The sequence below is a fragment of the Ascidiella aspersa genome, chromosome 8 (assembly GCF_963924565.1).
Source record: "Ascidiella aspersa chromosome 8, kaAscAspe10.2, whole genome shotgun sequence".
Classification (NCBI taxonomy): Eukaryota; Metazoa; Chordata; class Ascidiacea; order Phlebobranchia; family Ascidiidae; genus Ascidiella; species Ascidiella aspersa.
Window position 1 is genome coordinate 9,489,969 of NC_139454.1, and position 16,393 is coordinate 9,506,361.

Genomic DNA, 16,393 nt, shown 5'->3' on the forward strand with positions numbered 1-16,393 from the left:
CTACTTGCCTTCAGCATCACCAGCGCAGCGTAAGATCTGAAAAGCGTCACATTCCTCGATTTCTTGATAAACTTCGGCCCAGTAAGGCCGACAGTTGCACAATGAAGAGATGTAATCAACTCTGCGAAAACAACGAAATATGGTTTCACGTTGCGCTTCAAGGCAATTGGTTGGTTGGAAATTCTTGCCTGAAGTAGTGGTTTTTGTGCAATCGGGACCAATTACAGAGACCGTGTACATCGTGACCCTTGCTCATTAATAAAACAAGACTAGATTTGCTTTTTCGTCTGGTTATTTTTGATTCGCCACGTGATATGGTAAACCATCCATATAATAGTATAGGCCTGCATATATTTTTCCATTATCTAATACAAATATCGCACTAAAATATATCCAAAAGCACTGTGAAAAAACAACATCATAGTTCCGCTATGAACATCAACTCTATAGCTCATAAGCCTTTTCTCGCTTTAATATTTCTCAGGAAACTCGAACTGGAATGCCTATTTTCTCATTACATCCCACAGAATGACTACAGATTGGGGCTCCAGCCATAAGACATATATAAGACCAACGTCGATGTCAAAAAACACAGTTAGGAATAAGACCAAAATAGAACTAGGCTACTACTTAATAGTCGTAATAATGTCCAAATCGAAGTCCTAAGGAATAAGATCTAAATGGTGAGAAACCTAAACCTCACTTATAAGTACATCACTAACTCCCCTAATAATTTTAACCCTAATCCAATTTATAACCACCTACCATTACCCCCCAATAACCCCAAACAGGGGAAAAATCTGCTTCCAAAACAGCGGCGCCGTGACGACGCCGGTCAAACTAGGGCGTCCAAAGGTCCACATCCAAACGGCTGATGACAGACCGACGGCCCCCGATCACCCCATACCCTCTACCTACATTTCCATGCGTTATATTGGCCATTAGGCTTAATCGAATTTAGGATGTATTTCGACAGGTTTGAGTCTTATTCAGACAATTTAAATTCTATTATTTAGGGAATATTACTGTGTAGCCTATTTGGCGTTATTATGTCGTAGATCTTAATATTATAGATTAGGCTACTCTGCTTTAGACATTGTTGCCTTGCAGTTATTATTCTGTGTTCCCAACAGACTGCATATGTTGTACGTTAGCAAACATTTAAGTCCCATTCACGGCCCCATAATTCACCGCTGTTGTAATTAGAAACACCGGGCATTTGAGTCGAATATATTTATAATTAAAAGAGATTCAACTTCGCGCTAAGCGCAAAACAAAATTGTATTTGCATAATAAAACTTGGCTAAAAGTATGAATGAATAATTAATTGACGGTCCACTAAAACTTGTTAAAATGTCCACATTTAGGTCGCAGCCCACAGTATTTCAGATTTGTGCCGCAGCCCACAGTTCACCGACTTCTGAATATCAAGTTAGTTTAATCTAATACTAGAGATAATTTTGTGTGACCAGGTGGTTTAAGCTGTAGGTGCCATTTTATATTAAAGCCTGTCATTACAGTGAAATTGCATGATACACCGTACAGCCTTAAATCATTCATTTTCTTGTATTTTAAAGTCGCTATAGAAACCGCGTACTTATCAGGGAAAGTACTTATTGTGTTTATCAGGAACATAAACACTTTTCATTTAGGATTTTCATCAGTTAGCCTTTCTTGTAAAATGTGGAGATAGCTTTGTAAATTGAAAAGGAAATATATTATACCTGCATTCCAGCATGCAGGCGGCTGTGCTGTACGTGTGATGACGAAGCTCCTTGCTCTTCAACGTGCAAACGCCCCACGGCTTGTACATGAGCTCTCTCTGACGTCACAATGAAACAACATTCAAAAACAAACACCGTTCATCAGCGTGATACACGCTTTGTTTAGGTTTTACCAGGTATAGGGGAACAGGCCGGTGGAGTCAAAACCCAACTCTCCGGTACTCGGACTAAATACGACTACACGAGTCCGACGTGCAAACTACCTAATATTTAAGGTGTTAAAATGTCTTAGCCTATTGTGATAAAATGGTTTTAACCCTAAGGCCTACGTCCTTATGAAAATAGAAAATCAACGTTTGGTCAATTTAAACGATAAAAAGGCGTTTTGCGCTTTTCGCGAATTGATCACATCGTTATAGCTTTTTTATTAAAAGTAAAACCTGTGCAATCTAAAGCTTCATAAGGTTAGGTTTTTATGACGTAACGTGTAGATATAACTTTGCGACGTCTCACATTTTGACGTAACCTTTCGACGTAACTATATGTGATGTCCGTTATATCATAGCGTTGTCACGACATCTCTGAAAATTTTCTCTAGGCTATGCTGTTACAGTGCGACCATATAGTCATTTAACTATAGCGGGCCGTATTATAAGCATACGGCTGAATTTACCTCTATTTTCTTGAGCACCATATGTCCTGCCATGCCGGCGGGCACTGAAGACCCGAACCTATCAACTTGGGGTGGGTTGTCGTGGTTGTGAACGTGCACCTTCACCCCTGCTTCTGGGTTCCCGTATTCGGGGTGTGAAGTGTAGTTGTCCTGTGTAACAATTTTCAGTTTTTTGTAATTAAGACACTATTTTTAAATGACTTGAATTGACTTAAGTCGTTTGGACAAATGACTTGACTTGCACTAAAGTTAAATTTTTAGAAAATTGGGTTTTCATTTTTTTACGTAGAACATTTTGCTTGCTTTATGTAGGGTTTTCGCATTTTTTTCGATGGGGGTATTGCCAATAATCGAAAAGTTTTTCAATTTTTGTAGTGTACCGTTTTGCTTTATATCAATGACTTGACTTGGGGTTAACTTTCTCTAACTGACATTGATTGGGACTTGACTTGGTCAACAAATGGTTTGGACTGGGACTTTTTTTATATATTACTCGACAGAGACTTAAGTCAATTTAAATGTCTTGTTTAGAACATCGACAATTTGTATTTTGTACCCCGCCTAAACCAAAAGTTGAGGTTTAAAGTACAGCCGGTCGCTCTGATGTTTCGTTCGGCTAATTAAACAACGTGAGTTAATTAGGACTCGCAACTGCCGATACGAACTACTTATATCGAGTAATAATTTTCTTAAACGACAAGGGTTGGTTTAATTTTTCCTGCAAATTATTTTTTATAAGAATATTAAAACGAGATATCGTTGGTTTGTTTACGAATGGCCAAAATTCTTTATTAATGTCTTCTAATATTGGCGCCAATACTGGCCGAAAATCAAATAAGAGGCGCAATTGTCATAAGAACTGACCTAAGTAAGCCAGATGTAAAACGTAACATAACGTAAGATAAACTGCGACATTACTTTAGCGATGTCACCTATACTTATTCCGTAGGTGACGGCAAAAAATGACCTCGTAAATCAGTGTTTCTCAAGCTTTTTATTTACGAAAATGAAATATACCATTTTTGCAAAAATAAGTTTCCAATTTAATGAGCCATTTCGTTGTACAGTGTTCGAATTTTACTCAAGCATCGGGAAATTTTGCTCGGAACTTAACTTAATAAATCTAATCATATCAACTAGAACAGTCGGCGACCTGACCAAGTCAAAGGGCAACCCAAATTTGGGTAACAGACCACGGATTGAGAAACACTGTCGAATCAAAAAACAATAAAAATGTCGCCATAGGGATTCGAGTTTGTAAAGTCAGAATATGAAGAAAAGTTTAAAACACATCACGTTATTACAATGAGGGTAATACTCGGAGCCTATAGTCACGAGTTGGCTTCGCGTGCTTGGCAAATGCTATCAGTCTATAATAAACATGTGTATAAATGTGAATGAAATTTCCCAAGGGTGTTTTAAATGAGGGAGAACTGGTGACACAAGTGTTGTACTTACTTTGACCTGATTTAAGTTACTGTTTTTAATTTGACTGGCTTAGACCAGGAGTTCATAAGTTGATCGGCCCTAGGGAAAACGCGGCCTATAATTATGAGGTTCATGTATAGGCCTAAAGACTCAATGGAAGCGTTTTGTTTCATGCCCGGAATAATTTTTAAAAAACGAATAGATTAAACTGAATAAAATCTTATTTCTAGCTTGGCGTGTTCATAGTATTTCGACACTTTGCACATCGTTGTTTTCGCCGCTATATAAGATTGTAAAAGTTTGACAGCTGCAGCTTAAAAACGGCAGTGTTATAATGACTGGACACGCAAGCAACTTGATATTTTCGCTTATGACTTGACTTGAACTTTAACTTGTTTGCAAATTACTTGACTGGGACTCGTTTTAAAATGAGCTGTCTACAACACTGACCAAGGTGAAACGCTTTCATTATGCCTTTGTGTCACAGTGATAAGTAAAATCTACTATGTATTACTTTTATCAATTAGAAGAAGAGCTATTTTAGGTGACTGTTTAGCCATTTACAAATTCCCTGAACATATTTTATGATAGTTTCTCCAAAATCATGGCAAAAAGCGATTAAATAAAAGTAAAGAACGATATTAAGGCCTATCTTGAGTCTGTTAATACAGGAATCTGGGCAAATAAATTATTAGGATTGTTTATTATTTTGAAAACTATTGCTTATTTTTGTAATTTGTTTGCACAAACATACTTTTGGAAAGCTAGCTATGTGTGCTCTATAATCCCTTTTAAAACTTTATGAGGGTCAAGATATCCAAGTTTAGAATATTAAAGCAAAAAATCGAAGCCGGTATGTAAAGGATTACTATTCAAGTTTCCCTATTAAACGAAACTAAAATGCCACCTTCTTGTTGAAGCCTAAACACATATACTAAAGTTTGGCAAAATGATGACCTAAATGGTTTTGTTGAACGAAGCTTGGATAAAAGAGGCCTATTCACCCCTATTTAGTTTGCTAAAAACTCCCGGTTTGCCCTTGCTTGGTTTCGCATGCTAATAAATGCAAAATAATGCCCAGAGTTATTCCGATTTCAAAGGGTTGTCATGACTCAAATATATTGTAAGCGTGGGTTGCCTTACTTTGACGAAGTGTGGATTTCGCATCGTGAGCAACAAACAAGCAGATGTTATTAAAACGGAGTATTTGCTGTCTGGGAAAGACGTTTTGATTAAAATTCACCGAGGTATTGTGGGAAATAATTAATACCTTCCATCAATACTATAAGTAAAATTACACCCTATAACGAAAAGTTTGACATTTATTTGCGACGCCAATGACCTGCATTGCGTTTTTAACTTACTATATTTTGTAAATGACCACTTTTATCATATCCAAAATCATTTGCAAACAACACATATTAAACTTGTATATCCAGAGTGACAATTTTACAACACTGGAAATCACCTGGTTAATGTCGAGGTACAAGACCAGGCCGTGCCGACTGCCAGGAATATTCTGGATAATGCGGTCTGCCGACGTGAAAGTGTAGCAGAGCCCCATCGGCGTAAGCCTTCTAGTGAAGTTCTGCGACAAAACCGTTGTATTAAATGGACTTTGAAATATGTATGTATCTACACACGTTCGTGTTAAGCATTCTGACGATTTCGTGTATTGCTAATGCCATGAGTTCATGTCTATAAATATCGAATCGGTGCAGATACTCATGACTGGTCGTAGAGTACAAAAAATCCGTTACCAATTTTCAGCCATTATAATTATTTCATCTGAGGACGTGAACCATTTTTGTTTTATCGAAAAAAAAATACATTTTAATTTTTAAATGTGCAACTTTTTTTTTTTAATTCCCATGGCTTATTGTCATGGTCATAGTCTTCGCATTTTTAGGTTCAACTATATTATTGTTATAATTGAACGTTTAGTATAAAGTTAAATTTTTCTTTTAAATATAAATGTAGAAGTTTATAACAGAAACGTCATTTGAATCCTAAAACGCTTGACATATAAAACAGAACGGAACCAACAAAATTACATTTGTCTTACGTCAAGTTAAGTTACATTAAAACAGCGATATACGTGAACTAATAGATAGATCTATAAGTCTAAGACACTGGAACATAATTTTTACTTTACAAAGCGCTGTTTTTACAAAAGCACCTGAATGCTGCACGGTCGCTGTTGAAAAAGGCAGTGTTTGAGTGTGTTGTCGTTCAGCTGCCAGCCCTTGTCGTACATCTCGTCGCTCAGAAGGAACCTATCCCTTCCCATTTCCTTCAACCTTTCCGTGTACTTTGTCACCTCATGTTCCCACCAAGCGTCGTAACTCCTGCCAAATAAATGTCACCCAGGAAGGTTTTTTAATGTTTGAGAGACGTATTTCGGTCGCTTTAAGTCAGTGTTGGACGTATCTCGGTCGTTTTAAGTCAGTGAACTCTTTTACGCCGACTTAAATACTATAAGCGTAAGCATAACAGTGAAGCGTTTGATCTTATCGACTCGGATATCTTTATTGGACTTTTTGTAAACTTAAAGTGAGTAAACCACAAATAAGAGAAATAACACAAATAAATTCGAATTAAATTATGACGGGCCAATTCTTTGTAGCCTATTGCTTCAGCAATTTCGGAAGCAATCTTGCTCTGAAATCCCAGTAAATCTAACCAAGTGAACTACTACCCATGGGTTAAGAAACACTGCTTTTAAATACCAAGCTTTGCCAAAAAGTAACCAAAAAGGGGAAATTTAACCGAAAACTTGCATATTCTAGTGTAGGGGTCGGCAACCTTTTCCTAGTCGCGGGCCAAAACCAAACTCAGAAAGGTCTCTGCGGGCCGCACAAAATGATAACTGTAAGAATTGTGTTATTGAAATGTTAAAACAACTGTAAATTAGGCGGGCCTCGGATATTTTTGGCACTTAAAAACGTGTTTAATTACATTTACAGTGACAGTAAAGTCTTAACGCAAAGCGCGAAAAAAGGCGTTAGTGAGTCCACACGTCGTCATCCATACTATACTGAAAAGTGTAATAAAACTACGTAAATCTGGTGAGCGAAGCGAGCGCGATTTTTTTGGGGGGTATACCGGTATTTTTTGAAAATTTCTTGCAAGTTTTTATCACATTGCCGAAAATAAAAAATGTTAAAAAAAGATGTCCAATATTTTTGAATAGGCTTTCCGTTCTTTCGCGGCGCACTTTTGACAGCCTTCCACTGCGCATGAAACGTAAATAAACCGGACGCAGAACGATAAAAAATTTTCGCAATTACATAGTTAAAATGTTCAAAACGTATGTGAAATGGACTCGTGCCCAATTAATTTGTCAAAGAGGCTGCGGGCCGGATGAATTACATTGGCGGGCCGTGGGTTGCCGACCCCTGTTCTAGTGATTTGATGGTCATATACAAATAACACTTTTTTACACTGCGGAAGCAAGACTGGTCGCATTTTTAGGAAAACCAAACATTTATAAGTGTACCGGTATGGAGATTTCAGGACTGATTTTTCCAGTAAAATTTGGAAATATGTAGTTTAGTTAATATTTCGTCAATAAAATAAAGATATACATTATTAGTTCTACTAGAATATAGGTTTTTAGTCCTACTACACTACGATAGCGAACAATTCCTTGGACGTAAATCAACAATTTTTTGTTAGGGTACAACAAAGATCGATAGGCATTGCATGAAATGAAAATGCAAAGGATATAAAAATTAAATTTTGAAACATGCGAATGGATGAAAGTAAACATAAACACGACAAGTTATGGAAGTGGTGTCAAAGAAAGAAAAGCACGATTTTTTCTTTTAACTGAAAACAAAAACGGATTCTTTAAAACGTTTAAAATGTAAACTTTACGAGAAACTGACTATTGTCCAATGTTGATTTTACTGCGAATAAGATCGCCGAATCGGCTATTTAATTTAACGTGACATTACACACAATTTAACATGTTGTTAGTGCAACCTATCAACAGGTGTAATTACAAGCCGACAACCTGCAAAAGTTCAGAATCAGCTAAAGTTACCAAAGATTGATAAAGTCGTTTAAAATTGGGTTCATTTAAACCAACGTTTATAATGCAGCGTTTACTAACCACTGCCATGTACTGGTGATCCTCTGGCCAACAAAATATATTCTACATACATTTCTTATTATGTTTGTACTTTCTATATCGGCTTGCGTCCCTGCGTCCTCATTACTTCAACAATAATGCAACCATTTGAAGTCTAATAACAGATTGCAAGCAATTTTAAGTCAACCCTAAAACAATCGCGCTTACCTGGCGCGCCTTTGCTCTATTTAAACTTAAAGATACACGGAAGCGCCCTGACATAAAGAGGTTTGGAAAGACTGTCCTAATGTATAACTGGATATGTAGAATGATCGTGTGACTTTTAAGCTAAGTGCGTCAGTCAGCATGCAATGTTAAAGTTACTTGTACTGGTTTGGGGAAAGCGGAGATCCATCGGGTTTCCTGTAACGATGGAAAAACAAATTCGAGACAATATTAGAAAGTCCAGTGCGCTTCGTTTGATACAAACGTGAGTAAATAGCTCAAAAGTCTACATTTGAACTATTACGGATATCTGGGATGTTAGGTTGAGGTTGACAATACAAGTGTAGTAAACAATAAATTATTTTAAAATGACTTAAGCCTGAGTCAAGTCTTTGATAATCAAATACAACTCATCTCAAGTTAAGTCCTAGTCAAGTCATAATTAAACGTTAACATATTAAGATTGATAAACACGTCCGATTATGAGTAATATCTCAACTAAAAAATAACAAAAACGCACAAACAGAAGTAAATTGATTTACTGTACCGGTATGTGAAAAAATAAAATAAACAACCGAATTTTATGACAAAAAAGCTTAACTCATTTGTCAAAAGACTCAAGTCAATCAATTCAGTTGTCAAAAAGACTAAAGTCCAAGTCATTTAACAACAGTGACCCAAGTGCATCTAAGTAATGACGCATTATTATCACCGACCGGCCTGCAAGATGTGTCAGATTATAATCACTCTGTAAAAATGTCTACAAGCATTATTATATGCACAGCAAACTGCGTTTCCAAAAGGGACAAATATTACAGACTGAGTACAGTTAAACTATGTTGAGGGGGGGGGGAGCCTATAACATTTGAGATACCCTGTCTTAATCTTTAAAAGCAATCGAGGTAAATGTGCAACTTTATTGTTTTTTAACGCGATCAAATTATTGCAACTGGCACATTCAAACACGTGTTTTTGTGATTTGACTTCTGTAGTCTATGTCTAATACCTCATTATTTTTTGACTCAAAATTTTGTCAAAATTTACGCGTTAGGTCAAAAATCGTAAAACACTATTTCAAGTCAAAATCGTTTACAAAAAGCATAAAACCGGCAATGAGCTTTAAGATTCAGCTTAAATTGTTATCAGAATTTTGTTTTTAATTGCATGTAAAAACACTTGAACTGTATTATATATTTATTAGAGCAATATACTGTAATACGCAATCCGGAAGAATTAATCACACACGGTGCAGGTAAAGCATATTAGGTTAAGCTCGAACTTCGTTTTAGCTTAAATAATTGTGTATTTCTTTCGACCAACGTATGATTTCGACAAACGTATCAAACAGTAATTAGTGTGTACTTTTCCAGTGGTAGTTTGCAATTGTCCTATTTACTATTTGTCTAATATGCTACTTGTCTTTGGTTCAAATTGTGTCCTTTTTACTTGTTTATTGTGACTGACGATTCGCTGTTGGACGCGACCTTTTTGTACACCAACTGGCACGAAGTATGAATTGTAGATAGCTGTAAATCTGGTTTGAATCCGGTTTCTGGATCAATGTAGTCTTCACCTAGAAGAACCTCCCTTAACATTGAGTAACCCGCACGTTTCGCAGCCTTTTGTACGAAAAGTGAACTAGCGGTTCGTGTTTTTTTTAAGCTGGCTTAAAAGCTAAAACACAAACGGATAAACAGGTTTGAAAAAGGTTTATAACCCCGCGTGAAAGCCCTACATGAGCATAACAAGGCACTTATCATAACGAAAAGGAACACCCTTTTTCAATACACGAATGATTGACAAACATAGGTAATTTGGTTAAAATTAACCGAATATCTAATTTCAGTGCTATTTGCACTTTATTACTTCACATGTCGTGCTAGTTTTTCGCAATTCATTTTACGTTGTATTTTAACAAGGCGACTGCTGAGTAACTGTTTACTAAACAATTTTCTAGAACAGTCAGCAACTTTTTGGGCATTTGTCAAAGTTGTTCGTTGTTTTGATATGCTAAACATATTAACTAAGCATTTTCAAAAGATTTGCATGAACCGGAAAAATAACCGATTTTTGTTTCACTTGTTTTCAGTAAAACATTAAAAACAAGTGACTGGCGACGCCAAGACACTAATGCGATACTCTTTACAACAATGCGTTGTTTAATTCACTGTATTCAAAATAGATCAAAATTTTGTGAAAATAATGGTCAACCTCTTCTTCAATTTTTAGATCAAAATATATTCGCCCTACTCATGACGTGATCAACGTTTTTTTTATCTGTCATATCTGTCTTTAATGAAAATAATAAAACCCTATTAAAATAGTTTCAGGATTGCGTTTTAAATGATTTAAAGTTGTTTCGGAAGGATTGTTTGACGACATACTTCATAATTTGAATTACAAATATCAACCAATTCAGTTACGAATATTTTAGAATTAATTAGGCCTACGGTAACCCTATGCAAAGGTAAATAAAAAAGCTTACCTTCTGCGATAAGGAGAAGGGGCCCTGATTAGCGCTTCAACCGTTGCAAGCTCAAGCTCCGACTTGATGTCAAACAAACTGCAAACAAACCATAAAAAACTGTAACTCAATACAACCCAGGCAACGCTGATTAATTTTCTGCATGAAATTACATCCATCCTATGTTATTTATATCAACAATGCTACTCGCACGTAAATTATGTGCTAAAGTTGTGGTTTAAATGGTCAAATTCAATACAGGGCCAGTGGTTATTAAAACTAGATGGCTAGCGGCACATTACAAAACCACAATATATTCACGACACACTTCCGATAATAACTTGACAGTCAGCCTTAACTAAGGCAACAGGAAACTATGATATCATCTGTTTTGTAATGGATAGTGGGCGAATAGTCTCGCATGCTTGTCTCCAAGCCATTCGATCGGAACATTAAAAAGGTTTTTTTCAAACATCCGAAAGTTTTGAATTATTTTACAATCTATCGAGGCGCACAGTTTAAAACCATTTGGTAAAACAGTGTTTCTCAACTGTTTTACCCAAATGCCAAGGCCTATAAGTATATAATAAAATAGCGAAGCTTTTGCGATCTAATTCCCTTAAATGGACTTTTAGTAAGTGAACAAAGCACAATCCAAATGGCATACTTAGCTCCGACAATAATTAATATCACTCATGTCTTCACATTGGATCCGCAATGTTTTTTTGCATTGGGTAAATCTTCCAATGAACGCAATGTTGTGGGACAATCTTGCTATAATATCAATAAATTTAACCATGTTATACTGCAGACGGCGACCCAACCAAATCAAACGAAGACCAATTTTAGATCACGAACCATAGGTTGGAGAAACACCAGGTTAAGGTCTTTAAACTGTTTTAAAACACTCAAGGCGAAACTGAATGCAAGAAGTCTACACATTGCAATCTACCTGTTAAAGTTGCATATGGTGACGGCGGGAAAGTGCATGTCGGTCTGGTACTCCTCGTGGATTTCCGTGCTAGTGCGGAACGACACGTACTCCGCAATCTTGCCAGTCACCTGCCAAACTGCGCCGGCGGTCAGCGAGAGAATCCACACAGCCCAAACGGCCCTGATGTAAAATGCATCACGCAACATTCTTGTAAGTAAAGTTGAGGTATAACGCTCAGATACCGCTAACCGCGATTTTGGCAAAAAGCAAAGACGTGCGATCCGATACGAAACGTCATTTCTATGGACACAGAGGAAAATTGATGAAATTGGGACATTTGAAGGTAATTTATCCAGGGTATTGGGCTACAACTTCCTTTAGCGGTAAGACACTTAGTTAGCAGTTGACTCGATGTACCTTACGGTCTTTCGCTGCATCCTGGAACAAACAACTGTAATTTTTTTGGTAAATTTGTATTGCGTTCTAGTTGTTTCGGTTCCAAAAAAATAAAATCTATCTATCTATTTATCTAGCTCATTTTTTTAAACATTTTTATCGTTTAAAAACTTAGACAGCCTGATGGCATTTATTAAAGTCCTGCAGTGCTGAAAAAGTCGCTAAGTTTTTAGCCCATATAATATTGTTAGTCAGTGATGTAAACAAGTCATTTTGAAATTACTTAAGTCCCAGTCAAGTCATTCGTAAAATAACTTAAGTCCAAGTCAAGTCTTTTTGAATAAATAACAAGTCAAGTCCCAGTCCAAGTCATCGGTTGCCCAAGTCAAGTCCCAGTCAAGTCATAATTAGAGCAAGTCAACTTCAAGTCCAACCATTGTCAAAAAAATAAAACTTTAAATTATGAAAACCGGCAAACTCCTCCGATTATTATAATTATGAGCAACTCAAGTAAAAACCAACATAAAAGCAACATATTACAAGCAAATTGTTTCATGTGCAACGATCGGGATAAATAACGCAATTTTATAAATAATTGCTTAATTAAAACAATTTATTTTAACCCAAGTCATTTGTCCAAATGACTTAAATCAAGTCAAGTCATTTTGCCCAAAAGACTTGAGTCAAGTCAAGTCATTTAAAAACAGTGATTTAAGTGCACTTAAGTCAAGTCATTGACTTAAGTCATTACAACACTGTTGTTAGTGTGTAACATTTATAATAAATCTAGCTAGGAAAGGTGGTAAGAAAAAAACTGATGGGTGATATTCATCTCTGTCCATGTGAAAGGTATGGCTCTTTGCGGTTAACCAAGTAGCAAATGCGGCTCTTGGCCTCTTACTGATTGGCTACCCCTGGTATAGATACCGGTGTCGCTTAAGTTTCACTCTTCGGGCATTACTAACCACCGAATGAGTTAGAGAACAGCGACATATGCTTTTGTACTTGAAAGGCAGTTATAGCGCACGACGCGTTAGTAAAGAGTCTTGGGGTACATCTCTAGTTTCGTATTTAACGGTGAAAACGTACTTGCAAATTGAAACAAACCAAGTTATTCGTTGCGTTTTATTCCGATACCACTACCCAATATTTTTGTCGAAAAGTGACAAAATTAAACGTGTTTCAAAGATGAGACAAAACCTACTTTGACAATAATAATCCCAGGGTTTTCCCGCTAGCCAAATTTCCTGTTTTTTCTAAATAATTTTCTTTCTTTACAACTGGACCGCTACCAATACTACCATTTAAAAACGGATATCGATTTCGATCCGATATGATTGGATGCTCACCTGTGTAATCGTCTTCTGTCGGGCGCGAAGATTTGCGAGAGTCCGTGACAGGTCGTGTCATTTGCAAAGTCCAGCACGACTTGCTTTGTCGTTGCCATTATACTCGCCCGTTGGCGTTCCGACAACGGCAGGTATAGATGTTTTAAATAAAAGACTTCTGAAGCAAAAAACAGACTTCTTGAGTTTTCTGAAAAATGGATTAACGAAAAAATAAAACATGAGACCTTCCCTACATTGCTGATGGTCCATATTTGATAACGACTAAACCTAAAAATTTAAACAAACCCTTTTTTTGGAATTCACACAACTTTATTTAGGTATTTTGCTGCACACTGCGTTATTGTTTTCAGGTAGAGTTTAATTGTTTAAAAAAAAACCTTTTGAACTGATTGCATGTTATCTGTTGGCAATTAATTTACCCTTAAGATTTATTTCCTACAGAATTGTACAGACAGAGTTTTAGTTAAATAGCACCCTGGTTTATTAACTTAGTTGATGCCTTCTAAACCTTTTATTGACTATTTTACCGTATTTTTATTTTTTTAATAAAGTCATTAGGCGGTGCTAATTTACAATATCACCCCAAAATGCAAAATACTTTTTTTAACCATACTTTCTGCGGCCATGGGCTTTTCTGTAAAATATTCTAGTTAACATCACCTATAGCAGGGGGTGGGCAAATGTATTCAATGGAAGAGCCATTGTCAGAAAATAAAATTACCAGAAAGCTTCAAAATTATTTCAATACAAAAACGGTAAATAATGTAAGTTCAGCAACAATAACAGAATTGTAGTATACCAAAACAGCAATAATTTACACAATAATAATAACAACCGTAATAACAAAATAACACGCACAATTTTTATCAATATCCGTCTTTTGTTAACTTACTCTTCGGATTCTATGTCTAGTGTTACGCATAAACGAAATGCTGGCCTAAATAAAGAAAAGAAAAAGAGAGAAACGTTCATAAACGATATCTTGGCAGCCTTGACAATTCTTTGGGAGCCCAAAAAAACATGGCGGCGAGCAACCACTGACCTATACCGCAATTAAGTTTGCCTGTTACTATTTTCCACCCTGCCTGTGGCCAATATATTTCATCTTGGAAAACAACGATTCTGTGAAACGGCACAAAATGTTTAGGTTTCAAAGCAACGCTAATTGTTTAGGGTTTCCTGATGCATCATTTTGCTGTTAAATGTCACCATCTGTCTCCACAATAGTAAGTGCGTAACAAGATACGAAATGCTATATTAAGTATCGAATGCGACCGTTCATTTTAAAGGGAAACGGGATATTGTGCGGTTTCGCACAGAATTAGGAAAAAACCACACCGTCACATTTTGTGTGACCCAGTGTAGAAAATAAATAATTCAGGAAAGAAATACAAAATTTACCCTAAAAAATTTCAAAATGCTAAAAAAATCAGAAACTATATTGTCATCTGAATTTTTAACCTGTAAATACAACCATAGGACAGAAGTTCTCAAACTTTAAGCGGTGAATCCTTTCGATTTATCTGCATGTAGGAAAAAAAATTTTTTTAAGGGTAAACATTAGACATAAGACATTTGCGACCCAGTGGCGCGCGTGGATTTTTCCAAACTTTTTTTCTTGCTCGTCAGCAAAACACTAGTAACGATTTCATTAAATAACTGTTCTCGTCAGTTAAACGTTGGTAACGATTTCATTAAATAACATTACGAAAAATTATTAAATTGTCAGTAAACTAAACTTGCTTGCGTGCTCCCGAACTATCTCTGGCGTACTCCAGTTTGAGAACCCCTGCCCTAGGGGTACATTACAGAGGTTATAAAGCTGTCAACTTTTTACCCTAATATTTGCTCTATATACTCTTGATTTTACATTTTGCGCCGTTTGGTGGTAACTTTATGAACCATTTAAATCCATTTTTTGACATTCTCATAAATCTTGTTGTTTCGATTTGTACTAAGGTTGATTCGAAAAAACAATTACATAATTTCGGAACCGAATAACCTATTCCAGTCTAAGTGTTTTTAATTAAAGCCTATAGAATAAATTAATCCGAATAAAACATGCCCAATGTTTGACATATCACGTACACGTGTTCCAACAATAATATGTTTTCAATTTGAGCTATGTTTAGGTTAACTCTATAGGGCTAAATTACATTTGTTGTGTGCGCTTTTTACCTCATAAAAATATCAGGTATTGATATTAGTTTGAAAGATAAAGATAGGACAATAGGACATCCTTATTGCCGGTTTACATAGTAAAATGTGTTTTGTAAAATTAAATCACCATTACCTTACAACATTTCTTAAGGGTAAACTACTAAAATTACAATATATAGCCTATGTCAGATTTAGCAATGTGGCTTTTTTTTTTTTTAATAATATTTGTACATTTTCCGATTTCAATATGAAATAATGGCCAGAGCTAAGATCACTGTCTGTTAATAAAAAACAAACTAACGCAGCAACACACCGAAGTTCGAAATGCAATGAGCATACTTATACCTGAAGATTGCAAAGCATTCACAAGACTCCAATATATACCTAACTCATCCCCTCAAGTGGCTCGCGAAAATATATGAAAACTAATTTTACATTAGTAGACGAGTTACAACTTGCCATAAGTCTAAATTTTAAGGGCTTACATGTTTCTCAAAGCGACTATTGAATTACTGCGATCCGCCCGTATAGCTATCGTATAGCCGCAGGATTTAAGTAAAAATTCTGACATGCAATGCGTCAACGATTGGACTACGAACTGGGCCCACTCAATCGATAATATACGACTCAAATGAGTTCCCGCGAAAACCACACCTAAACTGGCATAAGGCGCGTTCATCTTTCAACCCGAAGCCTCTGCCTTCTAGGTTTCACCCTATAGGCTGGAGGCGCCAATACCCTCCGACATAACAGGTCACGCCATACATCACTCATCACCCGACATCTGCCCAGCCACCACTGCTGGCCCAGCATCAATTAGCCGCCGTGCGCTTCTCCCAACCCTACATTCATCCATTTGTAGCGGCCCGAGGAATAAATCGCATTAGCTTCGCTGGGCAGAGATGTAACGGTCGATAGGAAAAACACACGCGGGTCAGCACCTGTGCCTGATGACACCCACTACT

General features: G+C 36.5%; 1 protein-coding gene across 1 annotated transcript; it reads right to left on the minus strand.

Annotated features, from left to right (window-relative positions):
* On the minus strand, positions 1 to 13,366 carry LOC146135990 (bile acid-sensitive ion channel-like). The gene is made up of 8 exons (XM_083396118.1): positions 13,269 to 13,366; positions 11,542 to 11,703; positions 10,611 to 10,688; positions 6,005 to 6,173; positions 5,294 to 5,413; positions 2,398 to 2,547; positions 1,725 to 1,822; positions 1 to 121 (listed from the first exon to the last, which is right to left on the minus strand). Exons 1-8 carry the CDS (start codon positions 13,364 to 13,366, stop codon positions 1 to 3), a joined length of 996 nt encoding a protein of 331 aa, XP_083252244.1.
* Between the last annotated feature and the right edge of the window lie 3,027 nt (positions 13,367 to 16,393).